The sequence below is a fragment of the Camelus ferus genome, chromosome 19, assembly GCF_009834535.1.
Source record: "Camelus ferus isolate YT-003-E chromosome 19, BCGSAC_Cfer_1.0, whole genome shotgun sequence".
Lineage (NCBI taxonomy): Eukaryota > Metazoa > Chordata > Mammalia > Artiodactyla > Camelidae > Camelus > Camelus ferus.
The window spans coordinates 6,631,435-6,647,468 of record NC_045714.1 but is presented as its reverse complement, the minus strand read 5'-3'; the positions used below and the strand labels follow the sequence as shown (position 1 = coordinate 6,647,468).

The window sequence follows — 16,034 nt, the reverse complement described above, 5'->3', positions numbered from 1 at the left end:
GAGAGTTGACACAAGGCACCGTTATTTATTTCTTTTCCCTCCTCCCCCTCCCCCTCCCTCCTCCTCCCCACCAGCCCTGAGCACAAGAAATCTGGGCAGCCAGAGGCCCCCAGAGACTGGGAAGGGCCCCTGGGTCAGTGTCCAGGGCCCGCGACCACCGAAGGTGTTGGTGTGGGACCCTCAGTGACTTTGTCTGGGAGATGCCCGTTTGGAAAACGGGGGATGTGGGGGGACTCGGGAGCCTTGGGCAAGATTTATGCAAAGCTGCAGCGGGCTAGGGAAGGCACTGGCTGGGGCAATCCTTGCAAACAGCCGCCTGGAGCTCCTGCAAGGCCGACTTGGACACTCCCACGCCCCCACCCCCTTCTCTTCGCCGTCGCCCGCATCGCTCCCTCTCCCTGACTTTTCTCCCGAACAATCAGGGACTTGTGCTGGCGGCCGAGGGAGCCACGGAGCTGGCTGGCCGAGGAGGAGGCGACGTCATGGATTCCTGAGTGTGAAGTTTGCAGGAAAGCCCTTAGTTTTGGAGATGGACGGGATCCAGTGGTTTCCATGGCGCTGGATAAACAGGAGGAAACAGTGAGGGAATCCCGTTATTTTACTGCATTGAAAGCCTATAAACACGGAGCGCGGGGAAGGAAGTCGCGTTCCCTCTCGAGTAAGCCCGAGCGCCGAGCCGCGCCGACTCCGCCGTGCCGGGAGCCGGGAGCCGGGAGGCGGGCGGCGCGCAGCTCCCGGGCCGCTCACAGGCTCCTCGGCCAGGGCAGCCCCGCGAGCATGCTTTAGAGAGGACGGCGCCCCCTTGGCTCCTGGTCTACCCAAACAGACCCCTCTCACCCCGCGCGCCAAGCCCCCATCCCCTCCAGATGCAGAGAGAGGCTGCGTTCAGACTGGGGCACTGCCATCCCCTCCGCATCATGGGGTCTGTGGACCAAGGTAACTGACTCGCCCTCTATTCCGGCCGCTTCCTCCTCCCGCCTCCCAGCCCTTTCCCTTCTGCTCTTTTCCCGGGCAGGGCTTTCAGCTCCTGGCTGAGGTCGTGGGGAGGCCCGGGGACTCCGGTTTCCCAGGGCGCACAGGTAGCGTGGCGGGCCGGGAGGAGAGGCGCCCTCGCCCTGGCCAAGGAGGGGAGACGGGGGAGCCGACTTCAGACCGCATCACGCGGGGGCAGTGAAGTGTCCCCAGGCGGGATTCCCCAGGCCAGTCTGTCACAAGGATTGTCCCCTCCATGGGACACCGGGAGGGATTCTCGCTACTAACCGCGGGCTGCTTAACCATTTCCGCGCTCGGCTTTTGACAGCAGATGCCAGTCAGCTGTATTATTATTATTACATTCTTACCATCATCATGTAGCTTTTTTTTTTTTCTTTTAGGAGAACAGGCTTGGCATTTTACTATCTAGTAAGTCTAGTAATGAAGACTTTGCTTTTTAACAGTTACAGCAACAGATGCTCTGGGACATTTAAACAATTCTCTTTCCCCTTTTTGATGTGCCTGATGGATACAGTCCTCCAGCTCCCCCTTTAAAGTGCAATGTACCATCAGTTTGTTTTGCGATCTGATTACACTCTACTTTTTGTGTTTCTGTCTCTTTTTCCCTCCTCTTGGAGTTAGCCCTGGAATCATGCTACTTGGATCTTATGGGAGGGGCTTAACATACACGAATATGATATGAAAATATCCCATCTGGTTGGGATTGTGGAGGGGTGTCGGCTGTACACTAATGAATCGGGCTTTAAAGGTGGATACCGGGCGATGTGATGTGTTTTTCAGAGGCCAGACCTGCGAATAGCGGGGGGCACTGCCCAGAGGGCAGGGCTGCAAGAGTTAAATGGAATAAATATGCGTAGGAGGAGTTAGCCTCGTGTCATAAAATCAGAGCTGAATGTAGGTTTTGTGCTCTGCGTGGCTGATTAAAGTTCTAGGGGGGAAGAAATGACAATTTCAGTAAATAAACCTGAGAGTTTTTCTTTCTTTCTTTCTTTTTTGAAAACCGGAGTGGGGCCAAATGCCTCGGGTTAGGTAAATGGTGTGCTTTCCCACAGCGGACCTCAGTGACACGTATTTTTAGCTGAGTTGCACTTTTGAAAGCAGGACCCGGCCAGCACTTTGAATGTTTTAACTGGTACCAGTTTATCCTGTCCTCTGCTAGTGGTCAAGCCTATGACATAATGGCCAAAAAATATTACTAATATTGCATCATCTGTAAAAATGATGCTTTGAGACAGGCAACAGATATATTAAGGACGCGAATGAGTTTTTACTGTCATATATACTGCAACACAGTGTTTGATGTTATGATGTGGGGGTGGGGGCACAGACTAATGCCAAGTTTAGCTCTATTTGGAAAAAGAGACAAGAGTGCTTGGAAGAGAAACTGGGCTTCTGTTTTACTGTGTGATCTAGCAGAAGCCTCGCATGTCGTTGAGGCTGCAACACCTCTGCTCCGGGTTTATGAACGTCAACTCGCTCAAGGTTTGGAGTCTGTGTATTTTGTGTGTGCATGTGCATCGCCTAGCCTCCCCAGCCCACGCTCATGTGTGCAGGGATTGCGAGTATGTGCGTGCCAGTGTGTGTGTACACATGTGGGAGACAGGGCACCACATTGTTCCCGGCAAACGACACTTGGCATGCCAGAGCCACTGGGCACAGAGAATGCAATTCCAGGCATCAAAGGCAGCTGGCATGAGAGGCGCTTCAATTGTGCCCTGCATCGGGGTCTCCTGAGGGGAACTGAATGTCCCTTTGAACTCCAGCCCTACCATGAGCCTAGGGACAGACAGATCTGAAGGGTGCATGCCGATGGGTGGGGTCATTAAATAGCGAATAGAAATATTTGCATGGTAAGAAAATACTGACCTTGCTGTGCAGTTTTGGGTCGAGGCCCTGGGAAAAGAGGTGTGTTCGGTTTTATCTGAAGTGGGGTGATGGAAAGTATTTCAGGAATAAACAAACCCAGGGTGATCTCTGCTCACTCCCAGACCCAAACTCCCTGCCTTCTCCCTGGGGTAGAATTTCTGCCTGGCTGCATTGCAGCTGTGTGATCTTGGGTAAGTGACTTCACCTCTCTGTGCCTCAGTTTCCACATCTGTAAAATGGAGCCAATAATGATGTCTCCCTGGCTGTGAGAGTCAGTGAGGTAGCACACAGAGAGTGCATCTAAAATGCTGATGTGCTTCTAGTCAATCCTGGAGAAACATTAGCTGCAATTCCTATTAAAAGATACAAAACAGTAACTTACGATGATGTAGAAACTGGATTTCACAGCAAACATTCTTTGAAGAGATGCAGGACTTTAAACCTCCCAAGGTACTTTTTTTTAACTTATTAGAGCTTCTCAGTGACACAGGTTGGGCCAAGATTATGGCGTGTGAAGCTTCCATTTCATCATCTGCAAAAGGAAATAATGATAGTGCGGACCTCACAGGGGTGTCACGAGCCTTGTATGAAGTCACGCATATAAAGCGCTTCCCTCTGTGCTTAACATGCAGTTAGCACACACTGGATGCGACAGTTGAGGACGATGAGAGCCAGCTTCGCGCAGAGTCATACTGTAAGTTGGTAGCACAACGCCTGGCCCACGGTGAGGCCTCTGCTCCGGTGCCATGGGGCTGGGACAGACGATGAGCACTGACTGGGAGCGGCAGGGCTGGGTGTTTTACAAGTATTAAGTCTTTTCATCATCAGGGCCACTGTACAGGGTATGCGCTATAATCACTGTTTCCTTCATGGAGGAGGGGAGTGAGGCACAGAGAGGGGCGGTACTGGCCCAGTGCCACCCAGCAGGGAAGTGGTGGAGGCTGTAATTTGAACCCAGGCTCTTGACCGTATGCTCTGCTGTCCCTGGAACTTACTCATATTATCATAATTTTCTATCACACCATTTGACAGATGAGGAAACTGAGGCAGACCAGAACCCGGTCCTGGGCTCTTCTGCCAACACTACGTTGTTCCTTGACAAACCCAGGAGGAGAAAAAGAGAAGTGTGGGAGGATGTGGAGGGTACAAACATCATTGTTAGAGATGGGGAAACTGAGGCAGCAGCTGATTCGTCCTGAGCGAGCCAGGGAGGGATCCTTGCCTTCTCAGGAAAACAAAAGCACAGCGTTTCCACTTCCTCTAGGGCAGGAAACATCCCCAGGAGCTTTCTATCCACACAACAGAGACCCCTCCCAGGTCCCCTCCTGGCTGAGCCCCTCCCTTGCTACCCCAATGGCTCCTCCTCCAGCAAGACCGCCTGGTCTCTCCTTCTCTTCCCAGAACTTCAGAGAGAATCACTCTTTTCCCCAGATATTCCTCCGACTGCTCTTATGAAGAGCTTCCCTTCCCTGGATTGTAAGTCCTCTGAGGACAGGGCCAAGTCTCCCGCTTCCGTGAATCTCCAGCAGGTCCCAGGCAACATGTCTGCCCCCAGGGCCAACAGCTTGAGATCTGAGTGAAAGGGTCAACTCTTGGCTCTTTTACTTGCTGGTTGCACAACCTCGTGCAAGCAGATTCACTCTCCTGTGCCTCAGTTTCCCCATGTATCAAAAAGTGACGGTAATACTGTTCAGAGTAACGCTTAATATATTTAACAGTTGAGTATCAGCCAATCAGAACAGCAGAAGCAGGGTCCCAAGGGACTCCCCTGCTGGGCCAGCCTTTAACCCTTTATTTGCTGAATTGAAGGGAGGGTCCCAAGCAGCAGAGGCTCTTGTGGGGGATGACATCAATCATTTACCAATCTATGGAGGGTTTTAATTTTTTAATGAACGATATGAACTTGCTTAAAGTACCCACTTAATTAATAATTGCTGTCATTATTACTGTACAATTTGGTAATTCAGTATTGCCTCCTTTCCCCCCTCCCCCAAAATTCCAACCTGAAAAACCAACCAATTACCAAGTCCTTCTCCACACATATTCTCAACGGTTAGCTCTCACTTACTGTGCAAGTCAGTGACTGAGGATTTCACACCTTACCTGGGAGAAGCCAGGCAGGTACCTATTTTTGTTCCTTTGCTAGAACAGGAATTTGAGACTCTGACTACCCAGACCGGGTTGGAGGCCTCCTCTGGGCTCCTGGGCCACCCCCCTGTGCCGCCTCCTCCCCTTCTCTGGTGCTCATCACACTCGTGGTCATGGTCCACGCCATGTCCATGTCCTCCTCCAGACCTGAACTCCAGGAATCAGAAACCACCACTGTCTTTTTCCCCTCTGTGGCCCAGTGCCTGAAACAGTGCCTGGTCCTTAATAGATGCTCAGTACTTTTTTTGTTAAATGGATGGAGGAATGAATGAATGAATGATGCACAGTAGGGGTGATGCTACCTGTTAAGGGCACAGAATTAAGGCTAGAACTCTGAAGTGCTGTGCCATCTTTCTGGCTCACACACGCCTGCCTCCTTTTGACAGTGACGGTGGTTTTGACTTCCACATTTTCCCACGAAGGGCTTGTGACTTAAGCAGGCTTCCTCCCGAGTCACCCAGCAGGCATACGCTTTCACACTGTTGTCAGGATGAGTCAGCCCCCAACAACAACAACAACAACAACAACAACAACAACAACAACAACAAGAGCCAACAACGATGACCATGACAGCTGCCACCACTTACTGAGTGCCACCTATCTGCCGGGCAGCATCCCCATGGCTCTCCACCTTGTCTGTCCTCAACCAGCCAGGTATGACCCCATCTTGCACAGGGAGGGGTAGCCGCCCCCTCCCGTCACGAATTGCGAAGCCGGTACCAATCCCATTCCACCATGATGCTCCCTGTTAGGCTGAATAATCTTAGCAAGAAGGCGATCTGTCTTCCAGACTGGACACGTACCGTAGGGCCCTGCACTTTGCACAGATATGATCTCAGTGGAGTCTCACGAAATGACCTGAGAGGTTGGAACTGGGTGTGATCCTCCCGTTTAGAGGAGGAAACCAAGACAGTGAGTGGACAAGGCCTTGAGAGGACAGAGCCGGTGCCAGAAGCTCGCCATTTAAGAGCTACCTGGTCCTCTCTCTCCTGCCTCCCTTAGATCTTGCCGTGGGGGTTCTCCTGCCTTCCACATTGCCTCTCTGGGCCACTCGCGGCTTCTGGGAACCCCATTCCCTCCCTTTCCGGTTCTCTCCAGTGCAGCAGACCTGCCCAGAGGCGCATTTCCTCAAAGCCTCTCTCAGTAGCCGAGACCCAACTGGGGGCTTCTTTGGCCTGATGCTCCAACACTTCCCTCCCAGCACCGCCACTGCTGTCGGCAGCCCGTGCCTGTCCTTGTTCCCTTGCTCTGTGGCACCTGCTGTTCAGTCCCCCTCCCCCGCCTTGGCTGTGCCAGTCTTTACACCTGGGGTCCCTGCTCCTGTTTTTCACATCTTTCTTCAAGGCCCAGCTCATTTCCATGTCCTCTTAGAAGCCCCTTGACCGTTTAATTCATTTTTATCAACATTGTAAGAGCATCTACTACGTGCCAGTTACCCTCCAAGACGCCAGGAATAAGTGAACAAGACCGGCAGCATCTGCTCTCACGAGGCAAACTCTGAGCCGGCACACTGGGAGTATCCAAGAAAATCTAGACCGGAGCTCAACGCTGGAGACCACAGTAGGAGAAGAGGGTTACGAATGACGGGTGTAGACGTGTGAGTGTGTGAGCATGAGTGAGTGTGAGCGTATGCGTGGTGCGTGGGTGTACTGGTTTCCTGTGGCTGCCATCACGATTACCACAAACTGGGTGGCTGAAAACAACTGTGATCTCTCCTCTCGCAGTTTCATAGACTAAACGTGTGAAACCAAGGTTTCGGCAGGGCCACGGCCTCTCGGCTCTAGGGCAGGGTCCTTGCTTGGCTGTTTTAGCTTCTGGTGGCTCGTGGCGAGACTTGGTGCTCCTTGGCTTGTGGACACATCCCTTGAGTCTCTACCTCGGTCTTCTTCCTGTGTGTACAGTGTGTTCTCTCCTCCTCTTGTAAGGACACCAGTCGTTAGATTAGAACCCTTAGCTCTAGTGACCGCAGCTTAACTTGATCACATCTGCAAAGGCCCGGTGTCCACGTGAGATCACGCTCACAGGCACCTGAGGTGAGGACTTGAACATATTTTAGAGGAGGGACGTGTTCAACCCGCAATAGTAGGGGTTGCCCATTCACACTGGATGGTCCCTTCCTCTCTAAAGACATGTCTTATTCATCGACCTCTGAATGGTGAGGGGCCTGCCTGTCCAGGGTCTGGGGGACAAGCACCCCAGGCAGAAGGAACAGTGAGTGCAAAGGTCCTGAGGTGAGACACGTGCTTGGGACAGTCAGTGAACAGCAAGACCAGTGTGGCTGGGACAGAAAGGGCAGGGGGAGTGTGGTAGGGGATCCCGCAAGCGAGCCAGGGCAGGGTCCAGCAGGATCTCATGAGCAGTTTGAAGTTCATTCTCATGATAATGGGGAGGCACTGGGAGAATCTGAAGCAGCAGAGGGTGTGCTCTCATTAATCTTTTCATAGGACCATACTGACTGTTAAGTGGAGAACAGCCTCCAGCCAGGTAAGAGCGTGTGCTTAGTTAGAAGGCAGGTGGGAGGCTGCCGTGGTGGCCTAGGCGGGGGGTGACGGTGGTGGGAACCAGCGTAGGGAGGAGGAGGTGGGGAGAAGTTGGTGCTTCCTTATCCATAGAGTGTTCTCCTTTTTTGGTTCTCAGACCGTGTTCCCTTGAGCCTTGGGCCTCTGTAGGGCCGGTCCCTGTATTTGGCACCCGAGGGTAGATGCCATTAATTTTGTGAATAATATAAACCACTTCAGATGTGTTGTCCTCTTGGCCCAGTCTGGAGTCCTCATGTCAGCTCCTCTTCCTCTCTCTGCGATCACTGGGAGTCATAAGACTTTTCTCAGCGTTTCATCTTGGTCCAAAAATGTCCCTTAGTGCATCCACCCTTAGCTAATAACCCAGGAACAGCGTGACTCAGTAATGAGTATCAGACTGGTATGGGACAAAGCCACTTCCGTGGTGGCATGTGTGACTTCAAAAGTAACATCGCAACCTACTCTGTGCCTTAGTTTCTGTAACTGAACAGAGTGGATGATGATAATTGTTACACATGGTGGGCGCGGAGGTCTACAGATCCTGTCCGACATGTATGTAAAGATCGAGTCTCAGTGTGTATAAAGGGGTCATTTCCTGTTAGCTGCCATTTTAACTCTTATTGTGTTGTTTTAAATTCCAGTTATTGCGTTTTTCAGCCTACTAACCTTCGAGAGTCCTTCCTGATTGGGCTAAATCTATTTGCTCCCAAGTCTTTGGGATCTTTTCTGGATAACCTAGTTTAAGTCATTCAACCAATGAGTTCAGACGTGTTTATGGAAGATCTGCTATTGCAAGGCGCCAGCTGGTGGTATGGGGAGCATCCAAGATGTAAGACATCCTTATTTGCATGTGAAAGTCAGATAAAGTTTTTTTTTTTTTGCGAAGTCAGATAAAGAGACAATCATGTGAAGTCATTTACATGCAAAGTAACTAAAAGTTTCTTTGAAGTCTGGTGACTGCACTGACAGAAGAATGAAAGAGACAGAGGGCAGGAGCTGATCCTGGGCTTTGATGGGGTGGGGAAGGTGGGAAGTGCTCGGGGGCGTGGTCGTGCCGAAGGGAGGCTGGTGGAGGGTGGCTTTGAAATCCCCGAAGTCAGCTTGCTTGTCCTCGTCACTCCCTGACTTCAAAGATGATGAAATTGACACAGATGTTGGAGTCTGCAAGGCCACAGCAGGAAAGAGGATGGGGATGGGAGTCACGATACTAGGGGTGCGGTCATCTAGGGAGACAGCCTGGGTGACAGAAAGGTGACAGTGGAAAGAGGGGAAAAGCATATGGCTGAGAAGTAGTTGTGGGGTTGGGCAAAGATGAACCAGTGCTCCAGCCCCTAACAAACCATCCCTCTGCTCCCTGCCATTAAGGCTCTGATTCAGTAGGAGATGAAGCTCCCCTGGCAGAGGGATGCCGGCATCTCCTGCTTAATTACAGGCAAGGATGGCAGTTTAAGGGCTCAGTGAGTGTGCTGACCCGGCTCTCCTGTTAAATACCAGCTCCATAAGGCAGAGGGGAATGTCCTATGAAGCCAGCAATGAACAGGACAAACAAAACCAGGACAAAGTAGGTGAGCAGGGATGAGGAAGAAGGAGTCAAGAGCCTGGAGACCAGGGTCTCAGGCTCACATGTTCACAGGGACGGATGGGGGCAGCCGGGTGGGGGCGGCAGGGACCCAAAAGCTACCGGATCCTCTGAAGGAGGTAGCCTCTGCTCAGCTCCAGCAGACAGGTCCACCTGGGAATATGGGCCAGCTGTGGCTTGATCTTCCTGTTTTGGGAGAGAGACTGGAAATTTGGATTTTTATATGAAATCTCTCAATTTAAAAATGTTAGTTTGGGTTTAAAAAAAAAATAGCAGGGCTGGCCAAGCATAATACGGCTGCAGGATGGGTTTGGCTGAGCTCCTGCAGACCTCTGACCTCTGCTGCTGTCAAATGGGGCATCTTGCGGCCCCAGCTTGGTCTGGGTTCCAGTGTTTAGCAGATCCCTGCTTTCCTAGGGGTTTACTGTTGATGCTTGCTCCGGGGCCGCTGATGTCAACAAATTCTTTGGCCACAATCCCCTCCTGGAAAATAGTTTTCTCACAGCAGAAGAGTCCTGTTCAGGCTTTAAAAGATGATGTTGATCATAGATTGCAGGGAAAGTCAAGTTTGAAACTGTGCTGTTGTTCCCCCAATTCATCATTCCCCCACTAAATCCCTAGCTTTCCCTCACACTGTCATTTTGTCCATCCCTGAGCACCTGCCACTCCAGTCTTTTTTTTTTTCAGTTCCTTCAATACTCCATACTTCCTCCTGCCTCAGGGCCTTTGCACACACTGTCCCATCTGGCTGTTAGTTCTTCCTCTCACTATTCTCTAGCTAACTTCTACTCAACCCTCTGGTCTCAGCTTAAATATCACCTCTGCAAGGAAGCTGTCCCTGAATTCCCTGTCCACATCAGGTTTCCTTGATAGAAGCTCTGTGGCGTCTTCTTTCTTTCTTTCACGGCACTCATCTCAGTTTGTAAGTATACATTAAGGTAAATGCTTTTGAATGGAGCTGCTGCATTCCTGGGCCAGGGGCAGGCAGTACCAGCATGTGCTAGGAGTTTTCAAACTCTCATTGGCCTCACTAGCTTCCTGTTGCACTTTCGATGGAGACCCTGGAGAGAGAGTAAAAGGCTAGGGCCTCTGCAAGGAGGTCAGTGGCCGGGCAGAGGGAAGGTTGACAGAGCTGCACTGCCAAGGCCTCCACCCCCCCAACCCCCACCCCCGGTGTGGCCTCTGGATGCAGAAGGATCATGCGTCTGCTCTTAGCCCTTGCTTCTAACAGCACAAATCATTTATTCTGGAAATGAAATTATGCCTTTCCCCCAGCCTAAGCTCCCACTCTTCAAAGTGGCCTTTAAGAAAAGAGAAGCCTCTCACTTCCTACTGCTCCAGTAGAAACTCTCTTAAGGGTCAGGGTCTAGTCTGAAACCCTTCCCTTTAAAGAACTCTGATTTGCTGCAGATTCCAGATCCTAGAAACTTGAAAAAATATCTCCACTGTTCAGAGGAACAACTCAGGCACTCAGTATTATTTAGAATGTCCTGAACCATTCTTCATAAGGCTGAAGCTCTTATAGCACTTTATCAGCTTGTAAAGTTATTTTATCTTTATTATCTCATCTTATTATTAGGTGTCTCAAGAGGATGTCGGTTGGGGGTAAGAATTTACGATCTTACCCTAACAATTGGGTGGCCCGAGTAAGCCTCAGGGAGGAGGGCTCTTAAAGAGAAATATAAGGATCTTATATTCACAGGGAGAGTCAAACTCGTTTATCCATCCATCCATCCACTTATCCAACCACACATCCACACATTCATTGTATAGAAAGCTGTGAAGGAGGCAATCATGACCCTTGCACTAGTGGATCTCATAGCCTAGTGGAGATAAAATTTTCTTTTTGGCCAAGCCTGGGTCATTTGTGCACTTCTTTGCCAGGGGAGTATGGGACAGCTGGATTATTAATTTTACCAAGATTGTATCAAGTGTAGTTCCCAAAGGAACATACTGGGGTGTTGTTATCAGAAGAAGGGGAGAATGATTCCAGGCAGGTAAAATCAATAGGTGTCCACTAGATGAAAGGCATTTAATCATTATGGATGGGGGGGTGAGAAGGGGCTCATGAGGATGACACCACCCTTTCTCCTTTTAGAGCACAAGAGCAGGCTTTTTGGTTTTTTGTTTTTATCCTTGACCAAATTTCAGGGTTTGGATTTTGACTGCTGTCCTAGGGACCCAAGAGCATCCATCTCCTTCTGAATACTTGGGTATAAGTGCCCTAGCCTGGGTTATGGCCCCTCCTCCATCTAAAGCACCCCTAAGATGCTGGGTATATCTGTGTATACCCCAGTATAGCTATGCTTATGCTTAGGAAACAAAGAAGAGGACTTGTTTATGCTCTGACAACCAGAAAGTGCTTCCAAGGACTCTGAAAGTTCATGTGTCTTGAGCCAGGCTCAGGCCCCTGGAATAGCGTTTGTGTCTGAACCGGTGATTCCCACCCCGGCCACACGTTGGAAGCATCTGGGGTGCTTTAACATAATACTGATGCCCAGGCCTCAAACATTCTGATTAAAACTGGTCCCTCCTGGGGCCCAGCCACTTGAACGGTTGTAACAGCTCTCCAGGTGAGTCTAATATGTAGCTTGGGCTAAGCGCCTCTGGTCTAAGTGCCATGTGGAGAGCCCTAGTCATTGCTCGGCCTCTGTGCTAAGGGGGTACAAGCACGACGAGCCGTAGACACTCTCCTGCTGAGGGCTGCATCCCTAAGCTCTGTAGCTGTGCCAGAGAAAGATCTGTGGAGTGAATTATGATCAGTAGCTTTGCACAAATCCTCTAACGGAGCAGAGCTGGCTCCCTCTGAAGAGTGCACCTTCCCCGTCCTTCTGGCACGTGGGGAAGGATGCGAGTCAGTCCCTGACGGAGGTCACGCTGTGCTTCTCAGGGAATCCCTGAACCTCTCCCCCCTGCTTTTCTGGTCCAGTGATTCTCAACACTGGCTGCCCTTTAAAGTCATCTGAGATCATTAGAAAAACAAAAAGCAAAAAAATCCCCCCAAACACCTTTGGACGTTCTAGTTCAGTGGGTTTGGATTGAAGCCCGGACACAGGAGTTTAAAAGTGTCTCAGGTGAATGTGCTGTGAGGGTTGAAGACCACTGTTCTCGTCTCCTTTTCTACCTCTGTGGGTCTGTCTTCTGGCATTAGCTAACTTGGTCTGAGACCCTTAAAAGTGTTTTTTGAGGGGGCAGTAGCGGGTTCTTATGTAATGGTCCCCAAATGTGCCTGTTCATAACATTCACCTTGGGTGCTTGCTTAAAAATACACATTCCTCTGCCTCTGCTCCAGACTTACAGAGTCAGAAGCTCCAGTGAGGGGCCTGGGAATCTGTGTTTCTAACAAGCAGCCAGGTGTACTCGCAACCTGCCAGTCTCTCCCACTGCACCGCCCTCTTTGTTTCGTCTCCCACACACACAGCTCCTGGTTTTTGCTTGCTTTTGGTTCCCCCTGTCAGAACGCTCTTCCCCCAGATCTTCCCATCAGTCAGGCCCCCGTCCCTGAGAGGCTCTACCTGACCGCCAAAGTGAGCAGAGCGTCCCCAGCCCGGCCTTTACCCTCTATCTCTGGCGCGTTCTCTCCTGACACCCTGCGGGCATGATCTTCCTTCCCTTGTTTATCTCCTTCATAACTCTTCCCCCACCAGAACGTGAATTTCCCAGGACAACAGTGTCTGGTTCCTGCTGCCTGTCCCCAGCACCTGGCACGTGACAGGTGGCCAAGAGGTAGGATTGTGCTTTGAGAGTATCTGTGATTCTTTCCCAGGTCCTGGGGAATTGAGTGCAGGGGCATTGCAAGTAACTGATGTAGGTGAAAATCATGCCACAGCTGTGGGCACACCTGGAGACACAAGTGTGCGATAGAAGGGAGTGGGTGCGCATCCCTTCCCTCCTAGAGAAGAAAAGGGGAAGGCGCTTGAGATCAGCTGGTCACGTAGGGCAAAACAAGTGGTAGTGGCTTTCTGCAGATCCTGGGTCCGGCAGGGGCGCAGCGCTCACCGCGGGCAGGGTGGAAGGCGGAGGCCCCGGCCGGTGGCTACGCTCGCTCGGTGCCGGGCCGGTGCGGGCCAGGGCCAGGGGGCGGCCTCCTTCCTCCCGGGCGCCGGCCAGCCGGGGCCGCCCGCCTCTCCTCCCTTCCCCGCTGCCTCCCTCCCTCTCGGGTCCACGGGTGGCGGCCCCGCCCCCGCCGGCCCGGCCGCCCTGTCTCCGCCTCCCCACTCCCCGGGCTGCAACAGGTGCCTCCCCGAGCAGGAAGCTCGCGCCGCCGCCGCCGCCGCCGCCGCGCAGCTCCCCCGGGCGCGTCCAGGACCCGCTGCGCCAGGCTCGCCATCCCCGGACCCGGCGTGCGCCCCCACGAAGACAGCGACCCCGCCGCTCGACCCGCCTCTCCTCCCCGCTTCCTGCCACCTTCGCCACCCACGGCGAGGGGCCCAGGAGACGCCGAGCCTGCCCTCGCCCCCGGCCCCGCCACCCTCCCGCCGCTTTGCGCGGCATGGATGCCCCGGAGCCGCAGCCCGACCCCGACGGCGGGGACGCCCCGGGCCACGAGCCTGGGGGCAGCCCCCAAGACGAGTTCGACTTCTCCATCCTCTTCGATTATGACTATTTGAATCCTATCCCAGGTCGGTGGAGGCTCCCCCTGGCCTGGCCCCTGAGCCTGGGCTGGGGCGTGGGCCTGGGCAGTGGGCACAGGGCGCCCTTTTGCTCCAGATGTCACACTTCCTGGGGGACCTGTAGTGGGGGTGCCTCTCCCCAGGTGAGAGGGAGGGCGCAAGGCACCGGGGACCACAGCCACCTTTAGGGGGCGCTGGGCTCACTCGGCCCGGTAGGGCGCCGGCTTCCAGTTACTTCTCCCTGAGGGTCACTGGTACCAAAGCAAAAGGTGGCCAGGGTCTCAGCTGGCTTCTTGCCTGTTCCTGCGTCGTCAGAGGGCAACGGAAGCTCTTGGTTTGCCTTGGGAGGGAGGAGGTGAGGAAGCCCAAGAATGGAGTTAGCGGGGAGGGGCTGGTGCGAAAGGAGGGCATGTGAGGCTGATCCTCCCAGCTCCAGGCTCCACCACGTGTGAGCCGCGCTGTTGGGGACTTGGTGCTGACGCTAAGGAAGAGGTTGTCTGTATCTAATACCAGAGGGTGGTTTGACTTCATGTTAGGTGGTTGGCCCATTTCCTCCGTCGGTTCTGCCCTTGCGTTTGCAAATCACCCCAAATGGCTCAGTCTGAGCTTTATTAAGTGATCCCCTACCCCACAGTCACAGTGGCTGTGGGCCTCTGGGGAGAGCTGGCCTGTGGATTCAGGAAGATGCTGGCTGCTCCTGCCTAAGAGACCCGCCAGTCTGTGCCTTCACATCCCCCCTGCGCTGGGGGCTGGGGATTTCCCCAGGCTGGGCCATCATTTCACGTGTCTAACAGGAGATTTGGTCAGAAGAAGGAGGTCGCACACCCAACCTCTCTGTATTTTTCTGGTTAGCAGGTTGTCTTGGAAAAAAAACAAAAAACCCAACCAGGCTTCCTGATTTTGACAGCCCAACCCAGGCAATGTGTATTGAAGCCTCAGAGGCAGGCCTAGTGGTAACTTCCAGATGCACTTGGGCTTGGCTGCGTGGGGAGAGCAGGAAGGGGCTGTGCTGGCTGGCGTGTGTAGGAGGCCTTTTCCGGACTCTCAGGGGGTTTGCTGTTGCCTAGAGATGCTGTGTCAGGCAGGTGACTGAGAAGTTTGAACTTTCCTTCTACAGCGTCTTCACTGGCCACCGTAGGTGAGGGGCTTCCTTTGACTTTGGTGATGCCCTTTACTCAGTTACCAAGTGAAGAGGGTAATTAGTAATTATTCTGTTTTTGGCTGGAGATGGAAATAATTAGGCAGCCAAAGAGGCCAGTCTTCTCGAGTTGCAATCTGGAGGCCATCCTTCGCTTTGAAAAGATACAATTAAGAATCTGCAAACGATCCCTCTAGCATCAGTGGTCTCTCTGTTCATTAAGATGAAAGTCATGTTTTGCAGGGAACTAATATTTACACCCCTCCCAGATTCACAATCAACTCACTTTTTTTTCCTGCAGGGGGTAGATTTCCGGGGAAATAGTTTCCAAGCCAAATCTGATGGGAGGTGCTTTTTCTAGTTTTTCTTGGCAAGTGGTGCTTGGTGTCCGCCAGATGGGTGTCCAAATGACCACAATGAAGGCCCCACAATCTATTTTTTTAAACTAAACTTTATTTTTTGAAATAGTTTTAGATTTACAGAAAAGTTGTAAAGATAGTACACAGAGTTCCCATACACCCAGCACCCAGTTCCCGTATGATTAACATCTGACATTAGTATGATACATTAGTTATAATTAATAAGCCAATATTATGATACATTATTATGAACCTAAGTTCATATTTTATTCAGATTCAGACTCCTAGTTTTTTTTTTTTTTTTTTTAATGAGCTTGACAGTTTTGGGGAGCAATGGTTAGCTACATTGTAGAATGTCCCTGCATTGGTGTTCTGATGTTTTCTCATGGTTAGACAGGGCTGTAGGTTTGGGGAGGAAGACCACAGAGGTAAAGTGAACATCTCCGTCACATTATGTCAATGGTGCCTACTGTCAGCATGATTTCTCACTGTTGATGTTGGCTGTGATCACCTGGCTAAGGTGGCTTTTGTCAGGTTCCTCCGCCAGAAAGTCACTCCTCTCCAAACTGTACTCTTTGGAAAGAAGTTACTACTTGCAGCCCCACTTAAGGAGAGGGGAGGGATGCTGGAATATGTAAAATACTGACTCCTTGCTGGGAAGTCGGCAGCACAGAAACGTGATGGCTCAGGAAGAGAAGGGATGTCGTGAGCCTTGAGAGGCTAAAGTGAGCTGTTCCAGATGTGGGTCTGGCTCTGGCTCACCCAGCTGTTCATAGCAGTCTCTGCTTCTGCATGATGGAGCTCCCCAAGCGCCAGCAC

The 16,034-nt window shown here is 52.0% G+C and overlaps 1 protein-coding gene across 5 annotated transcripts in view; it reads left to right on the top strand.

Annotated features, from left to right (window-relative positions):
- The first annotated feature begins 435 nt into the window (after positions 1-435).
- NFATC2 (nuclear factor of activated T cells 2) overlaps positions 436-16,034 on the top strand; it is a 146,430-nt gene continuing 130,831 nt past the window's right edge. For 2 of the 5 annotated variants that reach the window (XM_032461381.1, XM_032461382.1), the window contains exon 1: positions 13,123-13,727. In XM_032461381.1, coding sequence (XP_032317272.1) covers positions 13,598-13,727 — 130 coding nt within the window. In that variant the 5' untranslated portion in view covers positions 13,123-13,597. Of the gene's footprint in view, positions 937-13,122; positions 13,728-16,034 lie in introns of those variants that run through there. The other 3 variants (XM_032461383.1, XM_032461384.1, XM_032461385.1) reach the window with 3 other exon arrangements.